Here is a 15,969-nt window from a genome sequence, read left to right on the forward strand (position 1 = left end):
AATATATACCAGACATAGAAAGAATTTTAAACGTGACGGTACACCAGAGCACTAAGTTCTCCCCATTAGAACTCCATTTTGGGAAGCCTATCCAGGAGGAGATCCATAGCATTATCAGTTACCCCCCAACGCATGCCCTGTCTCACGAGTATATGATAACGTTAGCGCGCGCGAATATTCAAAAAGGTTTTGAGAATCGTAAGAGAGGTCAAAAACATGCTTCAAATGTTGAGTTAGCTGTTGGCGATAAGGTGTTGTTGCGAGTGAGGCATCTCTCGAACGCCTTCGATAAAGTGATAAAAAAATTTTTCCATCTCTTCGAGGGGCCGTACGAAATTCTCCGAATAGCCGGGCAAAATGCATTCGTTCTGGGTGATCCTAAGAGAGATCTTGCTGAGGTCGGTACATACAATCGCTTTAATTTACGAAAATACTATGAGCCGGTCGTTGGTGCTGCTGAGTCCGACGAGGAGGCATGAACAAATTTTGAATGAGCGGAATGCGAAGTTGTCTGTCGAAATTCTTCTGTGATAGAATTCGATAGTTAGTTAAGATAATTGTCATATCATTAGGTATGTATGTGAAAGGACTGTATTAGAATTAGGTAGTTAGGTAAGATGACTTTATCATGATAATATAGGGATGAATGAGGCGTATGTACAGCGCCAGGGACGAGAGTTATATGACTCAGAAAAGATTGTCTGGAGATATGTTTAGGTAGTTATTCAAGATGATTGTAAATAGTTAAGTAGTTTAAGATGACTTTGTTATTGTAACATAAGATTGAAGGTGGGGTGTAATACACCAGGCGCAGGATTAGCACGGCTTAGAAAAGAGGAGTAATGAAGGTCAGAATGTATTGGGCGAAGGTTTATTGTTTCGAATGTAATAAATAATTCAGCGCCGGTCGAAAAGTTCGCCCAGCACAGAAAGGGGGAAAATGTAAGAGCCGATGCCCAGTTCAAATATTCGCGGCCTTATTAGGCCACTAAGATGGCAAACTAGAGGAGATCGGCGACGCGGCGCCGAGTAGCGTTAATAGCCGAGACGTTCGCGGTAGTCGCTCGGCCAGCGAAAGGGGTAAGATTTTCGGGGACCACGGGATCTCTTTCTCTTTCTCTCCGGGGACGTTGAAGAGATCAGACGCGTGCCAATTTATAATAACTGGAGAAGGAGGAAGGGAGGGTAACGTGGACTGGATACGGACGGTCCATCCCGATCGAGTCGAACATCGGGAGATTCCACAAATTAATTCTCCGCCAAATCACCATCCGAGAGTCCCCGGAGTCTAAAAGAAAGAGCCAACGATCGACGAGGCATCTAGAAAAGATAAGTTGCTCAGACCATTGTAATTTCGCCCTGTAGGGATTGTACGGCTAGTGAACCGATATTCTAATATTTGATTGTTGTAAAGAAAGAAAAGCTGACGTCGGACTGGTGAAGCTAGATTCCCAGAATTAAATATATTTGGTTATTTGTATAATCTCATAATTGTAATTTCGCCCTGTAGGGATTGTACGGTTAGTGAACCGATATTCGATTATTTAATTGTTGTAAAGAAGGAAAATCGGACGTCGGACTGGTGAAGCTAGATTCCCAGAATTAAATATGTTTTGGTCTTATGTATAATCTCATAAATAATATATTTTTGTTATTTCTATAATCTCACACTTATCTCTCGCGAAACCGGCGTTATTCCCTTTAACAGGCATAGAACCAACACAAAAGCACCACCGCGTATCCTCATAACATCTGTCACACAAACACCGAAGGTTCGAATAACCACCGGTGAACTCACACGACAACCCAGCACATTTATAGTTGACACCGGTGCTGATGTGAACATAATTAAACTCGGAGCAATACATCCGCATGTTCCGTGTAAATTACTCGAAGGTCAGATCCACGTTACCAGTGCTATACATGAGCCAATAAAAGTAGTAGGAACAACTAGCATTCGAATCGGTGACAACCTTGATATATTCCATGTAGTCGACGATCTGTTCCCGATACAAGAAGACGGAATCTAAGGATCGATATTTTTACGGAACGAAAATGCAACGATATCTTTCGATACAGAAAAAATAATACCGAACAATACTAGCAAACCATTCAAACTCCTAAACGAAGACTACATATTGATACCACCACGAACGGCTCAGGTGATTGCACTAAAAATTTCGAATCCCTCGGTAAAAACGGGATTCATAGAACAGTTGGAAGTAGGCGCTAACATATTTCTGGGACAGGCCCTGGTTACCAACCAACAAGGGTTTGCTTACGTTAAGGCAATAAATTCCAACGAATCAGCTGTGGAAATAAGAAGACCAGTCGTAACACGAGAAGAAGTCGATGATCTCGCGAGCACCGCCACGCTCAGTGCAAAAACACACCCAACGCATACAAGTACTGCAAGCAGCGGACAGGTCTTACTAGCACAGGTCTTACACGAAAAAAAAAAGGATCGAGAATCGCGTTCTTCCCACATCCCCAAATTACGATTCGAGACGCCTTGAGATTTTGAAAGAAAAGTTACGATTGGATCATTTAAACGACGAAGAAAAACAATTAATAGTTAATCTTGCTATCGAATTTAACCATTTATTTTTCCTCCCGGGTGACACCCTGGGACATACAAACTTAGTCAGCCATACGATCCCTACTACCAATGACGCACCAATTCATACCAAACAATACAGACACCCAAGAGTACACAGAGACGAAATACAAAAACAAGTGACCAAACTCCTTGATCAGAACATTATCACGCATTCTTCATCTCCTTACAATTCTCCGGTCTGGATCATCCCCAAGAAATCAGATGCTAGCGGCGAAAAGAAGTGGCGAATGGTCATTGACTTCCGGAAACTGAACGAAAAAACCATTGGCGACGCTTACGCGCTTCCAAATATCGTCGATATCCTAGATCAGCTAGGCTCCGCAAAATATTTCTCAACGTTCGACCTGGCTTCCGGGTTCCACCAAATTCCAATGCATCCCGATCACAGCACAAAGACCGCTTTTTCGACTCCTCACGGCCATTTCGAATATACTAGAATGCCATTTGGCTTAAAAAATGCCCCATCCACCTTTCAACGTCTAATAGATCAGGTTCTATCGGGATTACAGGGTACAGATATGTTTGTCTATTTGGATGATATAGTCATTTACTCCCGATCCTTGGAGGAGCACGAAACCAAATTTCGGAAACTCATGAAGAGATTGTCTGATGCAGGACTAACCCTGCAGCCAGATAAATGTGAATTTCTGCGTAAAGAAGTAGCATACCTAGGTCACGTCATCACTCAAAATGGATTGAAACCTAATCCGGAGAAGATATCAGCAATAAAAAACTACCCAGTTCCCAAGAATCCTAAACAGATTAAACAATTTTTAGGCTTGATAGGCTACTACCGAAGATTCATTCCTGACCTCTCAAAAATTGCTAGACCTATTAATAATTTGCTAAAGAAGAATAGCCCTTTCCTATGGACAGCAGAACATCAATTTGCGTTCGAAACACTACGCGATAGTCTGTGTCGAGAACCGATACTGCAGTATCCAGACTTCGAAAAACCCTTCGTCCTAACAACCGACGCGACGCTTCAAAGTATGCAATAGGAGCAATACTTAGTCAAGACAAAGATGGCGAGGATTTACCAATCGCGTATGCATCGAGGGTGTTACAAAAGGCCGAAATCAATTACTCGGTGTCCGAGTAAGAATTCTTAGCAGTCGTTTATGCCGTCAAACATTTTCGTCCTTACCTTTACGGTAGAACCTTCACCCTGGTAACAGACCACGAACCACTAAAGTGGATCAAAAACGTACGGGACCCGACTTCTCGTTTAATGCACTGGAGACTGAAGTTGGAAGAATATTCGTACGTCACAAAACATAAAAAAGGAATAGCGAACTATAACGCAGACGCGCTTTCCAGAAATCCACCTGTCGACTCTTTCCGAATTCTACCTATTACCTCAAAACGGCCACGACCCAATACAGAATGCTCATCTACTGACGCCCACAAGCGCGCCAAAGTAGCTCACCAACACCCAACACGTGCTCGCGAACCAGATACGCTATCTTCGTCTACCAGCGCTCACAAACTCACCAAAATAGCTCACCAACACCCAACACGTGCTCGCGAACCGGATACGCTATCTTCATCTACCGGCGCTCACAAGCGAATGAAACATGTAGACCAGCACCCAATACGAGCGCATGGATCTGCACATGAATCCACCAGCCCTTCCCCACGAAGACGAAACAAAGCATAACAAGACACTTCGACTTCTACTGTTACCTCTGACTCAAGTGCCAGTATGACTGACAATAGCAGCGCAACGGAGGCACCGATCGTAGTCGATAAAACGATCAAGCAAACTACGGAACGAGTTCAACTACTCACCTCATCTAAATCAAACCAAAACACCGGTAAGCCCCAGGGTCGTAGTGTTAAAATACGTGAAGAACAGTCCGACACACTGAATAAGCCGACACCCGAAGCCACTACCAGTAAAGGACGAAATTACGCCGCTCGATTCACGGAATTCGTAACAGATCTTAACCACCTACCATTAACGCATAGTAAATTTATTCAAGAGATACGCGCCAATCTCCTCGATAGACAAGATAACCTAGCCCACTGCATCTCGGCAGACTGCAAGACATCACGAGGAGTCGCGGGACAACTAATCAATAGGAAAATAATCACCCGAGATCAACTACAACAACTAGACCCTGAAGTAACGAACGTATTGATACTGCCACATGGTAACCGCCTCATTTACAATCTAGTAACCAAAAAATACCACTACCAGAAACCAACTGAAGAAACGCTGTTCAGCGCCGTAGTAAATCTAAAGAATTGCTTAGAACAAGACAAAGTCAAATCGCTCTCGATTCCAAGACTAGGCTGCGGCTTAGATAAGTTAGACTGGAACCTTGTTAATCGGATGATCCATTACATATTTAAAGACTCCGACATAACGATCACCATTTGTAATTATCGAAACCCGACTTATGACTCGACATCTTCTGAATCTGAAGCAGACGCATCAACACCCAGAATCCCTGCTCCCCCTTTAACTCGTCGGCCAATGCGTCGGACCGGCACTAGAACAGCTCCAAGACATGCTCCGGTTTCTACTCCCTCGCGCTACCCAACTGATATCTCGGAGAGTGACACATGATCCGGACTCAGCTGTTGAAGACACGGATAGCGATGCCTCCGTTGTACCTACGGCAACGCTACTACCTTTAGGCTCACACCGTCGCCACAATCCCGAAGAGCGAAAACCGGACCGCCCCCATATTGACAATGACAACTTTTGTTGCTTAGATTACTTTATACAAAATCAAAATGACATATTACCAACACCCAACGTAACCGAAACTCATGACGGACTTCTCATGTTGTGCGACAATTACGCTCATTTCGTATCAGCTAATTGTGGTTGGACAGAAGGACTAGAAAAACAGTTGATAGACGGAAATCTAATAAGCATGGAATCCTTTCAAAACCAGAATCCAGAAATATCCGACGTAATTAAAACTCGGTTGAAAAACAACAAATACATATTTACCCTCGTAGTGAAACCACGTCAATCAGACCCGGGCAGACTTGACGACATTTTCTACACGTTAGTTAACTTGAGGATTATCTTGTCCGGACTAGACATTCGGTCCATATCATTCCCCATGTCAGGCCAGGAGTTGATGATATTCTACGATCTATCTTTAAAAAACTCATTTATCACATTTTTGCGGATTCAGACATTCGAGTAACACTTTGTAGAAATACTACAATTATATCAGACGAACGATTACGCGAAGTCATGATCAAAGAGTACCACGAGTCACTGATCGGAGGACACCAAGGCGTTACAAAAATTTTCAATAAAATAAGAGAAAAATATTTTTGGCCAAATATGAAAAAGCAAATTCAAAATATCATCAGATCTTGCGGCAGTTGCCTGAGGAACAAACTAGTCACGATCAAAACAACATTACCCATGGCAATCACTGACAGCGCGATGCTTGCATCGTTCGCTTGTCGCCTAACCTTGTTGCAATATTTTCGTTTAAAATGATAGTGAGAACATTTCCAGTACAGTGGTTTTTCGTGATAGTATTAATACTCCTAATTCTATATTTCAAAATAAGAATCAGTTACCTTGAAGAAAGTACTAAAATCCTGCAGAATGCATTGGCTCAGATGGAAAAACGAAACAACATCGAATCGCTTAGACACACTGAGGACAGCCCATTATCAAGTGTCGATGATGTGGTCGTGATATACAACAGAGTACCAAAGACAGGCTCCACAAGTTTTGTGGGCATAGTATATGATCTATGCAAACAAAACAAGTATCATTCCTCACACATCAACGTCACCAACAACATGCATACACTTACTCTTCCAAATCAGGGACAATTTGTAAATAATATTACTCAATGGGATGCAATGAAACCAGCTTTTTATCATGGTCACGTAGCTTTTTTAAACTTTGAAAAATTCGGAGTTAAGCGTACACCGTTGTATATAAATTTATTACGAAAACCTTTGGACAGATTCGTATCTTATTACTACTTTCTAAGATATGGAGATAATTTCCGACCACACTTAATAAGAAAAAAGCATGGCGACACCAAGACATTCGACGGGTGCGTCAGACATGGACAACCTGACTGTGATCCAAACAATATGTTGCTCCAAGTTCCGTTCCTCTGTGGACACGAACCTGCTTGTTGGGAGGTCGGTAATCCATGGGCAGTGGCAGAAGCTAAAAGAAATTTAGAAAAACACTACCTCCTAGTTGGAGTCACAGAAGAAATACCAGAATTTGTACAAACTCTTCAGGCTACACTACCACGATTTTTCAAAGGAGCCTATGATCACTTTATGCATAATAGCAAGTCCCACTTACGACAAACTACCCAAAAAATTGACCCTCTCTCAGAAACTGGGAAGAAAATTCAAAATTCGCAAGTATGGCAGATGGAGAATGATTTATACATGCATGTTTAAAAAAAAAAAAAAAATAGTATTACTTAGGACCCAGCGAATCAAACAAATCATTGTTGTTTAATCTTAAGTGTACTAACCCGCTTCCATGCGCATTAACCCTAGGCGCCTAGCTTTAAACAACAATATGTAACCATAGTATTATAACTATATGCCTTACGCTCATACGCAATCCAGAATATGAACCATACTATCTCAAACATAAACTTACTATTACAAACACTTATCCTCAAATATCCAACTAATGTTGCTAAACGCATCAATCAATATTCAATCTACATTCATACTGCGACTACATACTTGTAAACGCACACCAATTATCATTTTCATATATACGGACAACATATTATATTCAGATTATAAATACCATACACTACCTATAATAAGAAAAATTGTAAAACTAATTTTAAGCACATACTTTGGAATCATGTTTCACTACTGTATATGACATTTCCACCTTCTTGCTTTCCATATTCGGGACCATATCTACCGCTATGCTCCCTCTGACGGGGAGGGGTGTTACGTCCAGCATACCACTTCTCTCTATTTTTCCTACTCGCTAACTCTCCCACAGTTCTTACATTAATCTCATGGTCTCTGTCCTGTCCTCTTATCTCTACGTAGTCTCACGCTATTCACTATCGCGCTTACTCATCAAATTCCATTCCCTACTTCTAGATTGTCACAACTTTTCTGCACCCGTACGTTTCACGTCTCGAGGGACACTCCTATTCTGACTCTCGACAACTCCACATCTGGACTTCTTATATATCTTTCGCACAGCACAATTCCTTCGTACCCGTATCTCAACTTCTACGCAATAAACATATTGTTACAAAGGGTGAAATCACCCGTTTTGCCCCCTCTTTAATGATCTAGTAGTCATCATAGATAAAAGACGTTTATAAACCTCTTATGTCTTTCAAAAGAATAAGGTTGCTGCGTCAACCAACATTATTATAAAAACAGTCTTGTTTTCGACTTTAAACGAGAAACACATATTACGCAATTAAAGCATTTTCACAACATTCATTCACGCTCTTGATTTTGACTTGATAATTAAACTCGCGGATCCATATTTATTTTCCGTAACGTCAAAGAACGTTACAATATAATCGATTTATCAAACATACTCCAGTTTATTCAATCCTCATCCTCCTTTACGGTTGACCTGGAACGTAAAAGCGAAGCCAACCAGTTTACTCTTACCGCTCAGGAGTAACTCTACTCACGGACGTAACAAGGTCAACATTTTTCTGATCCGCGAATTTCAAATACGGTATTAACCATTCCACTGCATTGATCGTGATTTTGAATTCCTTGTCTTGAGTCTGCATGATTAAGTTGACGTCAGTTTTTGATCTCGTCAAAATCAATTCATGTTTAGCGTTGACAACGATCTTGCGGTAGTCTTCGGCGAAACCCAATATCACGCTGAGCGGTATCAGTACGTCAAAATTACCCTCGGCATCGGTTCATTTTTTCTCCTCTTCTACATCAAGTCATCCAGCGTTCTCCATCAGCCAAGTCTGACCAGGGTGCAGGGAAGCGTAACCCTTCATGAGACTTGTCAAGCCAACGTTCTTGCTTCTATGAATCTCAACTACATCGATTTCGTAGCGAATTTCTTCAAACAAATGACAGATCACGTTGTTTCCGAGCTGTGTGTTCACAGTAGCTGTACCATCAGATTCGAGGAGTCGTCCATGGATATGTACCGAACTTTTGCTGGGTAATATGCATAAATCCTAATGCTGAACGGTGATTCGAAATTCATCGCTGTTGTTGAAAGTTGACGAGGCGTAAGGTTTGAGTAGTGTATATATGACAGTTCTAAATCAAAGATGGCAGCGCTCCCCCTTAGCTCCCCCCCAGCTCCCTCCTAGCCCCCCCCCCAAAATCCACGGTGCTCCCCCATAGCTCCCCGTAGTCCCCTCCCCCCCAAATCCGCGGCGCTACCCCTCCCTCAAATCCGCGGCATTAACCCCCTTCCCCCCCGTTGATAATTTTCGCGGTTTGCCGCAAGATGGCTATTTTCATAGGATTTGACACACACACACACACACACACACACACACACACACACACACACACCTGCGGCAGAGGAGAAACTGCTACCAGGCGCGTCTCCATGGGAATTGGAGAACGCTCGCTGTCCTTGGATGATACTAGGAGACTGAGTCTCTTAGTTAACAGGGTACAGAGGGTAGGGGCTAAATAAAATACACCCCCGTGAAACAAACTCCCCTTAAAAAGGGTTGGTCATACCACCTGACCTCAAGAGGGCAGGTCATCCCATCTGACGCTGCAACAAGAAGATCGTTCTCTGCTGTGACCCACCTGGAGTGTCCGGAACCTGTATCGTAGTTTCCGACGATACCGGCTAAGGCTGATGTGAGCTTGCTCTGCCGAGGTGTAAGTTATAGCAGTAGTTCAGGAGCCAGCCACTTCGGGCCTTGATCAGGAAGTACGCAGTGAGTGATAGAGATCGGAATCTTCACCGCCTCGAGCGAGTCTAGTCCGTCCGTGTATTCCGGGACTGGCTAAGTGTCGACTAGGCCCCAGGGAACTGGGGTAGGAGTACTACTATCTCCGAGGGTATACCCGTTCCTAGTTATGACAACCCGCTCCTCTCCGTACGATGCGCTGGTAATATTAAAAGGATATGAGTAATATAAAGGAAATAAACATGAGTGAGAACGGGTTACACGCCCAACAAGCAGCGATCGAAGCAGGCGCTGAGATGAAGAGGACGCAAGCACTGGAACGCCTCGAAACGCTGACCAGCGAATTGCATGAGTTTGTCAAATCAAAGGTCAACATCCACAAGGAGATAAAGAGCAAGACGACCAGTGTAGTCACCGCCCTTCGCAGATTTAAAACACTGGACGAAGAGTGGCAGTCGTCTCGACGACTCACTCCTCGTCTTACTCCGGAGAAAAACAGTCCACCTGCTGTGGAGATTGAAGGAGAATCAATGGACACCGGATGCGATGGTGACGGTGAATCTGTTGCTGAAGAAACAAGTGGAAGTGTCATCAAGTCTATCAAGAGAAAAAACCGAAACTCCCCGGGCTTAACAGATAACAGAATGACAAAGAAGAAGGACTTGAAACCAAGTCCTCTCAAAAACCTGACGAAGCAGAATGCTGAGAAAAAAGACGCGAATGTTTGGACAGATGTCCAAACGAAGAAAGAGAAAAGGAGGCTAGCCAAAGAGCAGCTCCTAAAAGAGTCTCTAAAGAAGACCAGGCCGGAGCCTAAGCGGAAAAAACCGCACAAATGGATCAGGCCTGACGCGCTGATCATCCGCCCAGCAGACAAGGCGAAGTATGCCGAGATATTGCGGCGTATTAAACAGGACGTTCCTGAAGACCAGGTCCGTGATACGGTCGACAAAGTACACAAGACCAACGCCGGAGACATGTTGATTACGCTCTCGAGGAAGAGCACCGACAAAGGCCAAGCCTTACAGAAGGCCATTGCGGGCATCCTCCAAGAAGACGCCAAAGTAGTCTGCAAAGGGCCACAGGAGACAATCGAGATTCGAGACATCGATGACACCACGACGAAGGAAGATATCCAGGCCGCCCTGAAACCGGAAGCTGGCGAGATACCACTAGAGGCAATAAAGATCCGTAATGCCTTTAGAGGTACGCAGATGGCTACAGTGACGCTACCAGCGACAACAGCACGAAAACTACTGGATGGAAACGGCAAGATCCGAATCGGTTGGGTTAACTGCCGAATAAGAGCGACGATGAGACCGGTTCAATGTTATAAATGTTGGCACTTCGGGCACATTGGATCCCAGTGTAAGGGCAAAGTTGACCGGTCTAAGCACTGCATGAGATGCGGAGAAGAAGGACACAAAATTGCGGACTGTAAAAATCCAGCCAAATGTGTATTATGCGCTGAGAAGAATAGCGAAGAAGTTGCTGCTCACCATGCCGGCATATATAGATGCCCGGTATTCCAAGAGGCGCTTCAGAAGAAGACAAGCAAGAAATAATGAAGATATTACAGCTCAACCTCAATCATTGTGAGACTGCGCATGACCTGCTTATGCAGACCGTGCGTCAACTACAGCTAGACTTAGTACTAATAGCAGAGCCGTACAGACACCTGAATAACCAACCTTGGGAATCTGACAGCACCACCAAAGCTGTCATCTGGTCCTGTGGCAAATTTCCTTTCCAGAGCGTAGTGAGCAATAATAGCAACGGCTTTGTAGCAGCATCTGTTAACGGTATCCGCTTTTATAGCTGCTATGCACCACCTAGCCTCCCTATTGCTGACTTCACAGAATTCCTGGATCGACTTACTGAGGATGCAAAGCAGTACTACCCAGTAGCAATAGCCGGAGACTTCAACTCCTGGGCGGTAGACTGGGGCAGCAAGCAGACCAATGCGCGAGGTAAAGCATTACTTGAAGCAATGGCCACGCTGGACGTAGTTCTCCTTAACATTGGCGAAACACCAACATACACCAAGGGAGAGGCTAGTTCGATAATAGACCTCACATTCGTCAGCAGCAGTCTATTGAGAGGAAGCTATTCTTGGACAGTTATGAACACCTACACCGCCAGCGACCACAATGCAATACTTTGGGAAATATCGGCTGGTCGGAACCCTCGAAGAGCAACTAGACAAACTAATGCAGTTGGATGGAAAGTAAAAGACTTTGACTCGGAAGCTTTGGTAGTAGCATTAGACAAGGACTCGACCATCACAGGAGATGCTGAGGAGAAGACGAAGAACCTAATGACGAAAATCACCCAGGCGTGTGACACCTGCATGCCTCGTAAGCGTGGTATAAATCAAAGACCTTCGGTGCATTGGTGGAATGATCAGATTAGCGCCCTCAGAACAGCTTGTCTCAAGAAAAGAAGAACATCGCAACGTGGCTATCGAAGACCTAACTCGGTGGAGCTGGTCGCGGAGTACAAAAAGGCCCGCCGAGAACTGAACAAGGCCATCAAAGATAGCAAAAAACGCTGCTGGAAGGAACTTGTCGAAGAAGTAGAAAGGGACCCATGGGGCAGACCGTATAAGGTGGTCATGACCCACCTGAAATACCAGCCAATACCGTCACCTACGTGTCCACAGCTCCTAGAGAGGATCGTCTCAACGCTGTTTCCGCGGCAACGTGAGTTTATATATTCATCACTGCAGATTAATTCTGAAGACATTCCACCTGTCACAGAAGAAGAACTGATGGAGGCATGCAATCGCGTAGGGAATAATAAGGCGCCGGGATTGGATGGGATCCCAAATATTGCACTAAAAACATCTATTAAAGCAGCGCCAAAATTATTCTTAGAGACCTACGACTCATGTCTCAAAGAAGGGATCTTTCCTCGAAGATGGAAGCAACAGAGACTAGTACTGCTTCCCAAAGGAAAAAAGCCACCAGACGAGCCATCATCTTACCGCCCACTCTGCATGCTAGACACGGCGGGTAAGATATTAGAACGAATCATCCACCAGAGAATAGACGCTGTAGTCGATCCACTCCTATCAGAAAATCAGTATGGCTTCCGGAAAGGACGATCAACCCTGGATGCTATCGACCTGGTTGTCAATACAGCCAAGGAAGCGATAGCCGGAAAGAGATGGAGACGTGGTACAAAAAAGTACTGTTTGGTAGCAGCATTGGACATCAAGAATGCTTTCAACTCCGCCAATTGGGACTGCATCATGCGGGCCCTCGAAGAGAAACAAGTTCCAGGATACCTGTGTAGGATGGTAGCAAGCTACTTCACGAGCAGGGTCCTTAGATATGACACACAGAGTGGTCCTAAGGAGTATAATATTACCGGTGGTGTGCCACAAGGCTCAGTCCTAGGCCCGCTACTATGGAACGTCATGTACGATGGTCTCCTGAAAATAGCAGTGCCAAAAGAAGTCAAACTGGTAGCATATGCCGATGATGTAGCCGTGGTGATTGTCGCGAAACATCTGGAAGAAATAAATCTGGCCTTTGATATCACATTTAGCCGGATCAACCGTTGGATGGATATGATGAACTTGGAGCTAGCCAAGCACAAAACTGAAGCGGTGCTCATCACCAGCAGAAAGATTGTCGAAAACATCAAGCTGAATGTCGGCGAGCATGAGATCACATCGCAACCATTTATCCGATATCTGGGAGTGATGCTTGATGCCCGACTGAACTTTAAGCAACAGGTCGAACACGTAAGTGCTAAAGCATCAGCGGTGGTAACCAGCCTATCAAGACTGATGCCGAATGTTGGAGGCCCGAAGCAGAGCAGGAGACTATTGTTGACTTCAGTAGTCACATCAGTGCTCACATATGGAATATCCGTTTGGGCAGACGCGCTGGAGACCCAAGAATCATGGAGGAAAGCCGGACCGGTTTACCGATTAAGTGCACTAAGAGTTGCAAGCGCCTTTCGCACAATATCCGAGGAAGCAGTGTGCGTCATTTCTGGAACTCTGCCTCTTAGAGTTCTAGCTGAGGAAAGACGGAACCTATACCACCGAAAGAGGTCATCTACACTGAGCGCTGAAGATCTGAGAACTGAAGAGCGACGATATAGTATTGCAAGATGGCAACAACTATGGGATGCTGCAGAAAAGGGAAGATGGACATATCGACTTATACCAAGGATTGACGTTTGGCTGGGCCGGAATCACGGCGAGGTCAACTACTATTTGACACAGATGCTGTCAGGACACGGCTGTTTCCGGGCATATCTCCATCGCTTTAAGCATGATGATTCTCCAGAGTGCCCGGCCTGCCCAAGAGTTGCTGAAAATGCAGAGCACGTTTTTTTTGAGTGCCCTCGTTTTATCCCTCAGCGTGATGAGTTAGAGAAGATCCTGAACAAGAGAATCACACCAGAGTCAATAGTAGAAGAAATGCTGCCAACCGAAGCTGCCTGGAACGCCACATGCACGTTTGCTACCGAAGTGCTTACAGAGTTGCGTTCCATTGAAGGAAGAAGAACAGAAAACAAGATCTAGAAGGAAGGAAGGAAGAAATAACACCTTAGCTACCAGAAGGAAGAGCAGCAGCTAAACCTCCCCCTGCGAAGTAATACTTCACAGTCGTACCGCAGGGGATCAGAGGAGAGAAGAAAAAGGGGTTTAGGGTTTAGTGAGTAGTAGCTAGTGTCAAGTTTTTTTTGTATGGCGCTAGTTGAGTCTCACATATCCAGGCGAATAATATATGCAGTCCACCTATGCAAAACATCTAAGGAAACATCTATGCCTGGAATGCGTAAAAGCATTCCCCCCCCTTAATAAAAAAAAAAAAAAATAAAAAAAAAAAAAAAACACACACACACACACACACACACAATGATTCCTGTCGAGACTTGTTTGGCGCCGGAAAGCCGCACATAAATCGGATAGGGTAAAAACCCGCTAGATCTATTGAAAAAATTCCAGGAAATGACTCCTGAAGAAAGGTTTAAAATGGCGTTTTGAATGCTTTCAACAATTTTTTTATTTAACATCAATTACATTTAGTTTTCTTATTGTATTCTCAATTATCTTATTCTAAATTTTAACGAGTAAAATTATACATATTATTTTCAATATCCATATTAATTAAAACATATTATTATTCCAAAATTGACTTATACCAATTTTTTAACAGTACCACTGATCGGATTATATTCAACAATGCGATCATGCAAGATCATGCAGTAGGCAGAAGTGTGTGGTGGGAACGTAGTGCTAGAGTCAAATTCCAATCGAATGTCCACAGGTCCAGTTTTCAATGTTTCGTTCTGCTTGGAGCAATCGATGACGATAAGGGGAGCTTGGTTTATAAATTCACGCCTCGATAGCAAAGGCTCAGCTTCTTTGTTATAGTAGGTCATTTGAAACCGAACATACATATCATAGAGAATGGCGTATTGGTTATTGTATATATCAATATTCATATTTCCGTAGGGATAGCACTGTGAGTTGACGAAGAGTTTTACATCTCTGATCCGACAATGATCAAATACGCCAGCATTTTTCAGCGGCTCGTTTCTCCTCGCAGTTTGAAATCCTAGAACGACATATCTCGGCTTCTCAAGCTGCGTCGATGTCTTGACTGACCATATATGCCGCGTTGTTGATGGGAGCATCGGATACACGTACGTTTCCCAAGACCGAAAACTCATGGATATGGCCGGATCCTTGGCGATGTAGTTGAGTAGCTGGATTTTCGGTTTATCTGCCAGTTTGATGTAGGGCAACAACCACTCGATTTTATTCAGGGTGATTTTAAAGTTTTCCGTCGCCGAGGTCTGAATCACGGCATTCAAATCAGTGTTGGAACGTGTGAGAATTAACTCGTGTTTAGCGTTGACGATGACTCGACGATAATCTTCGGCGAAGCCTAGCACATAATTTAACTGTAAAACAACATCGAAGTTTCCAGCGGCATCGGTTAGTTCCTTATCCCCACTCAACCACCCGGTATTCTCCAGACTATATTGCTGGCCTGGAGTCAAGGATACGTAACCCTTCATAGTGCTGGTGATGCCAACATTTTTATTCCGATCAATCTCTACACCATTCAACTCGTAGCGAACTTCCTCAAACAAATGACAAACGGCCATATTGATCAATTTTTTAACCGTCACCGCAGCCACACCATCATCCTTTGTGATTTTTCCATGAATGTGTAGAGAGCTTTTACTGGGCAGTAGACACGAGTCTTGATGTAGAACAACAATATGGATTTCATCGTTGTTCTGGAAGGTGAATGATGCAAACGGTTGATGAGCATGAATCTCAGAGTGCGCGATCGATTCGTCGAATACCACAGGTTTCTGTATTCTTATTTTTTCTTCCATGGTAACACACACAGATGCAGCGAACACGAATTCTTATTTTCCAAAATTTCCACGTAATCGAAGACCGAGGCTCTGGAGAAACCGAACGTTCAGATGTGAGTAGTACAGCAAGGCGGG

The 15,969-nt window shown here is 44.0% G+C and overlaps 2 protein-coding genes and 1 pseudogene across 2 annotated transcripts; all 3 read left to right on the plus strand.

Moving 5' to 3' along the window:
* The first annotated feature begins 6,029 nt into the window (after positions 1 to 6,029).
* Positions 6,030 to 7,094, plus strand: LOC124294762 (annotated as a pseudogene).
* A 2,601-nt stretch (positions 7,095 to 9,695) lies between these two features.
* On the plus strand, positions 9,696 to 11,042 carry LOC124294763. Its single transcript, XM_046741717.1, has one exon. The coding sequence runs from the start codon at positions 9,696 to 9,698 to the stop codon at positions 11,040 to 11,042; it is 1,347 nt and encodes a 448-aa protein (XP_046597673.1).
* Positions 11,042 to 14,020, plus strand: LOC107216897 (putative 115 kDa protein in type-1 retrotransposable element R1DM). Its single transcript, XM_015654228.2, has one exon. It carries the CDS (start codon positions 11,042 to 11,044, stop codon positions 14,018 to 14,020), a length of 2,979 nt encoding a protein of 992 aa, XP_015509714.2.
* Positions 14,021 to 15,969: the final 1,949 nt, after the last annotated feature.

The sequence above is a fragment of the Neodiprion lecontei genome, chromosome 5 (assembly GCF_021901455.1).
Source record: "Neodiprion lecontei isolate iyNeoLeco1 chromosome 5, iyNeoLeco1.1, whole genome shotgun sequence".
NCBI lineage: Eukaryota > Metazoa > Arthropoda > Insecta > Hymenoptera > Diprionidae > Neodiprion > Neodiprion lecontei.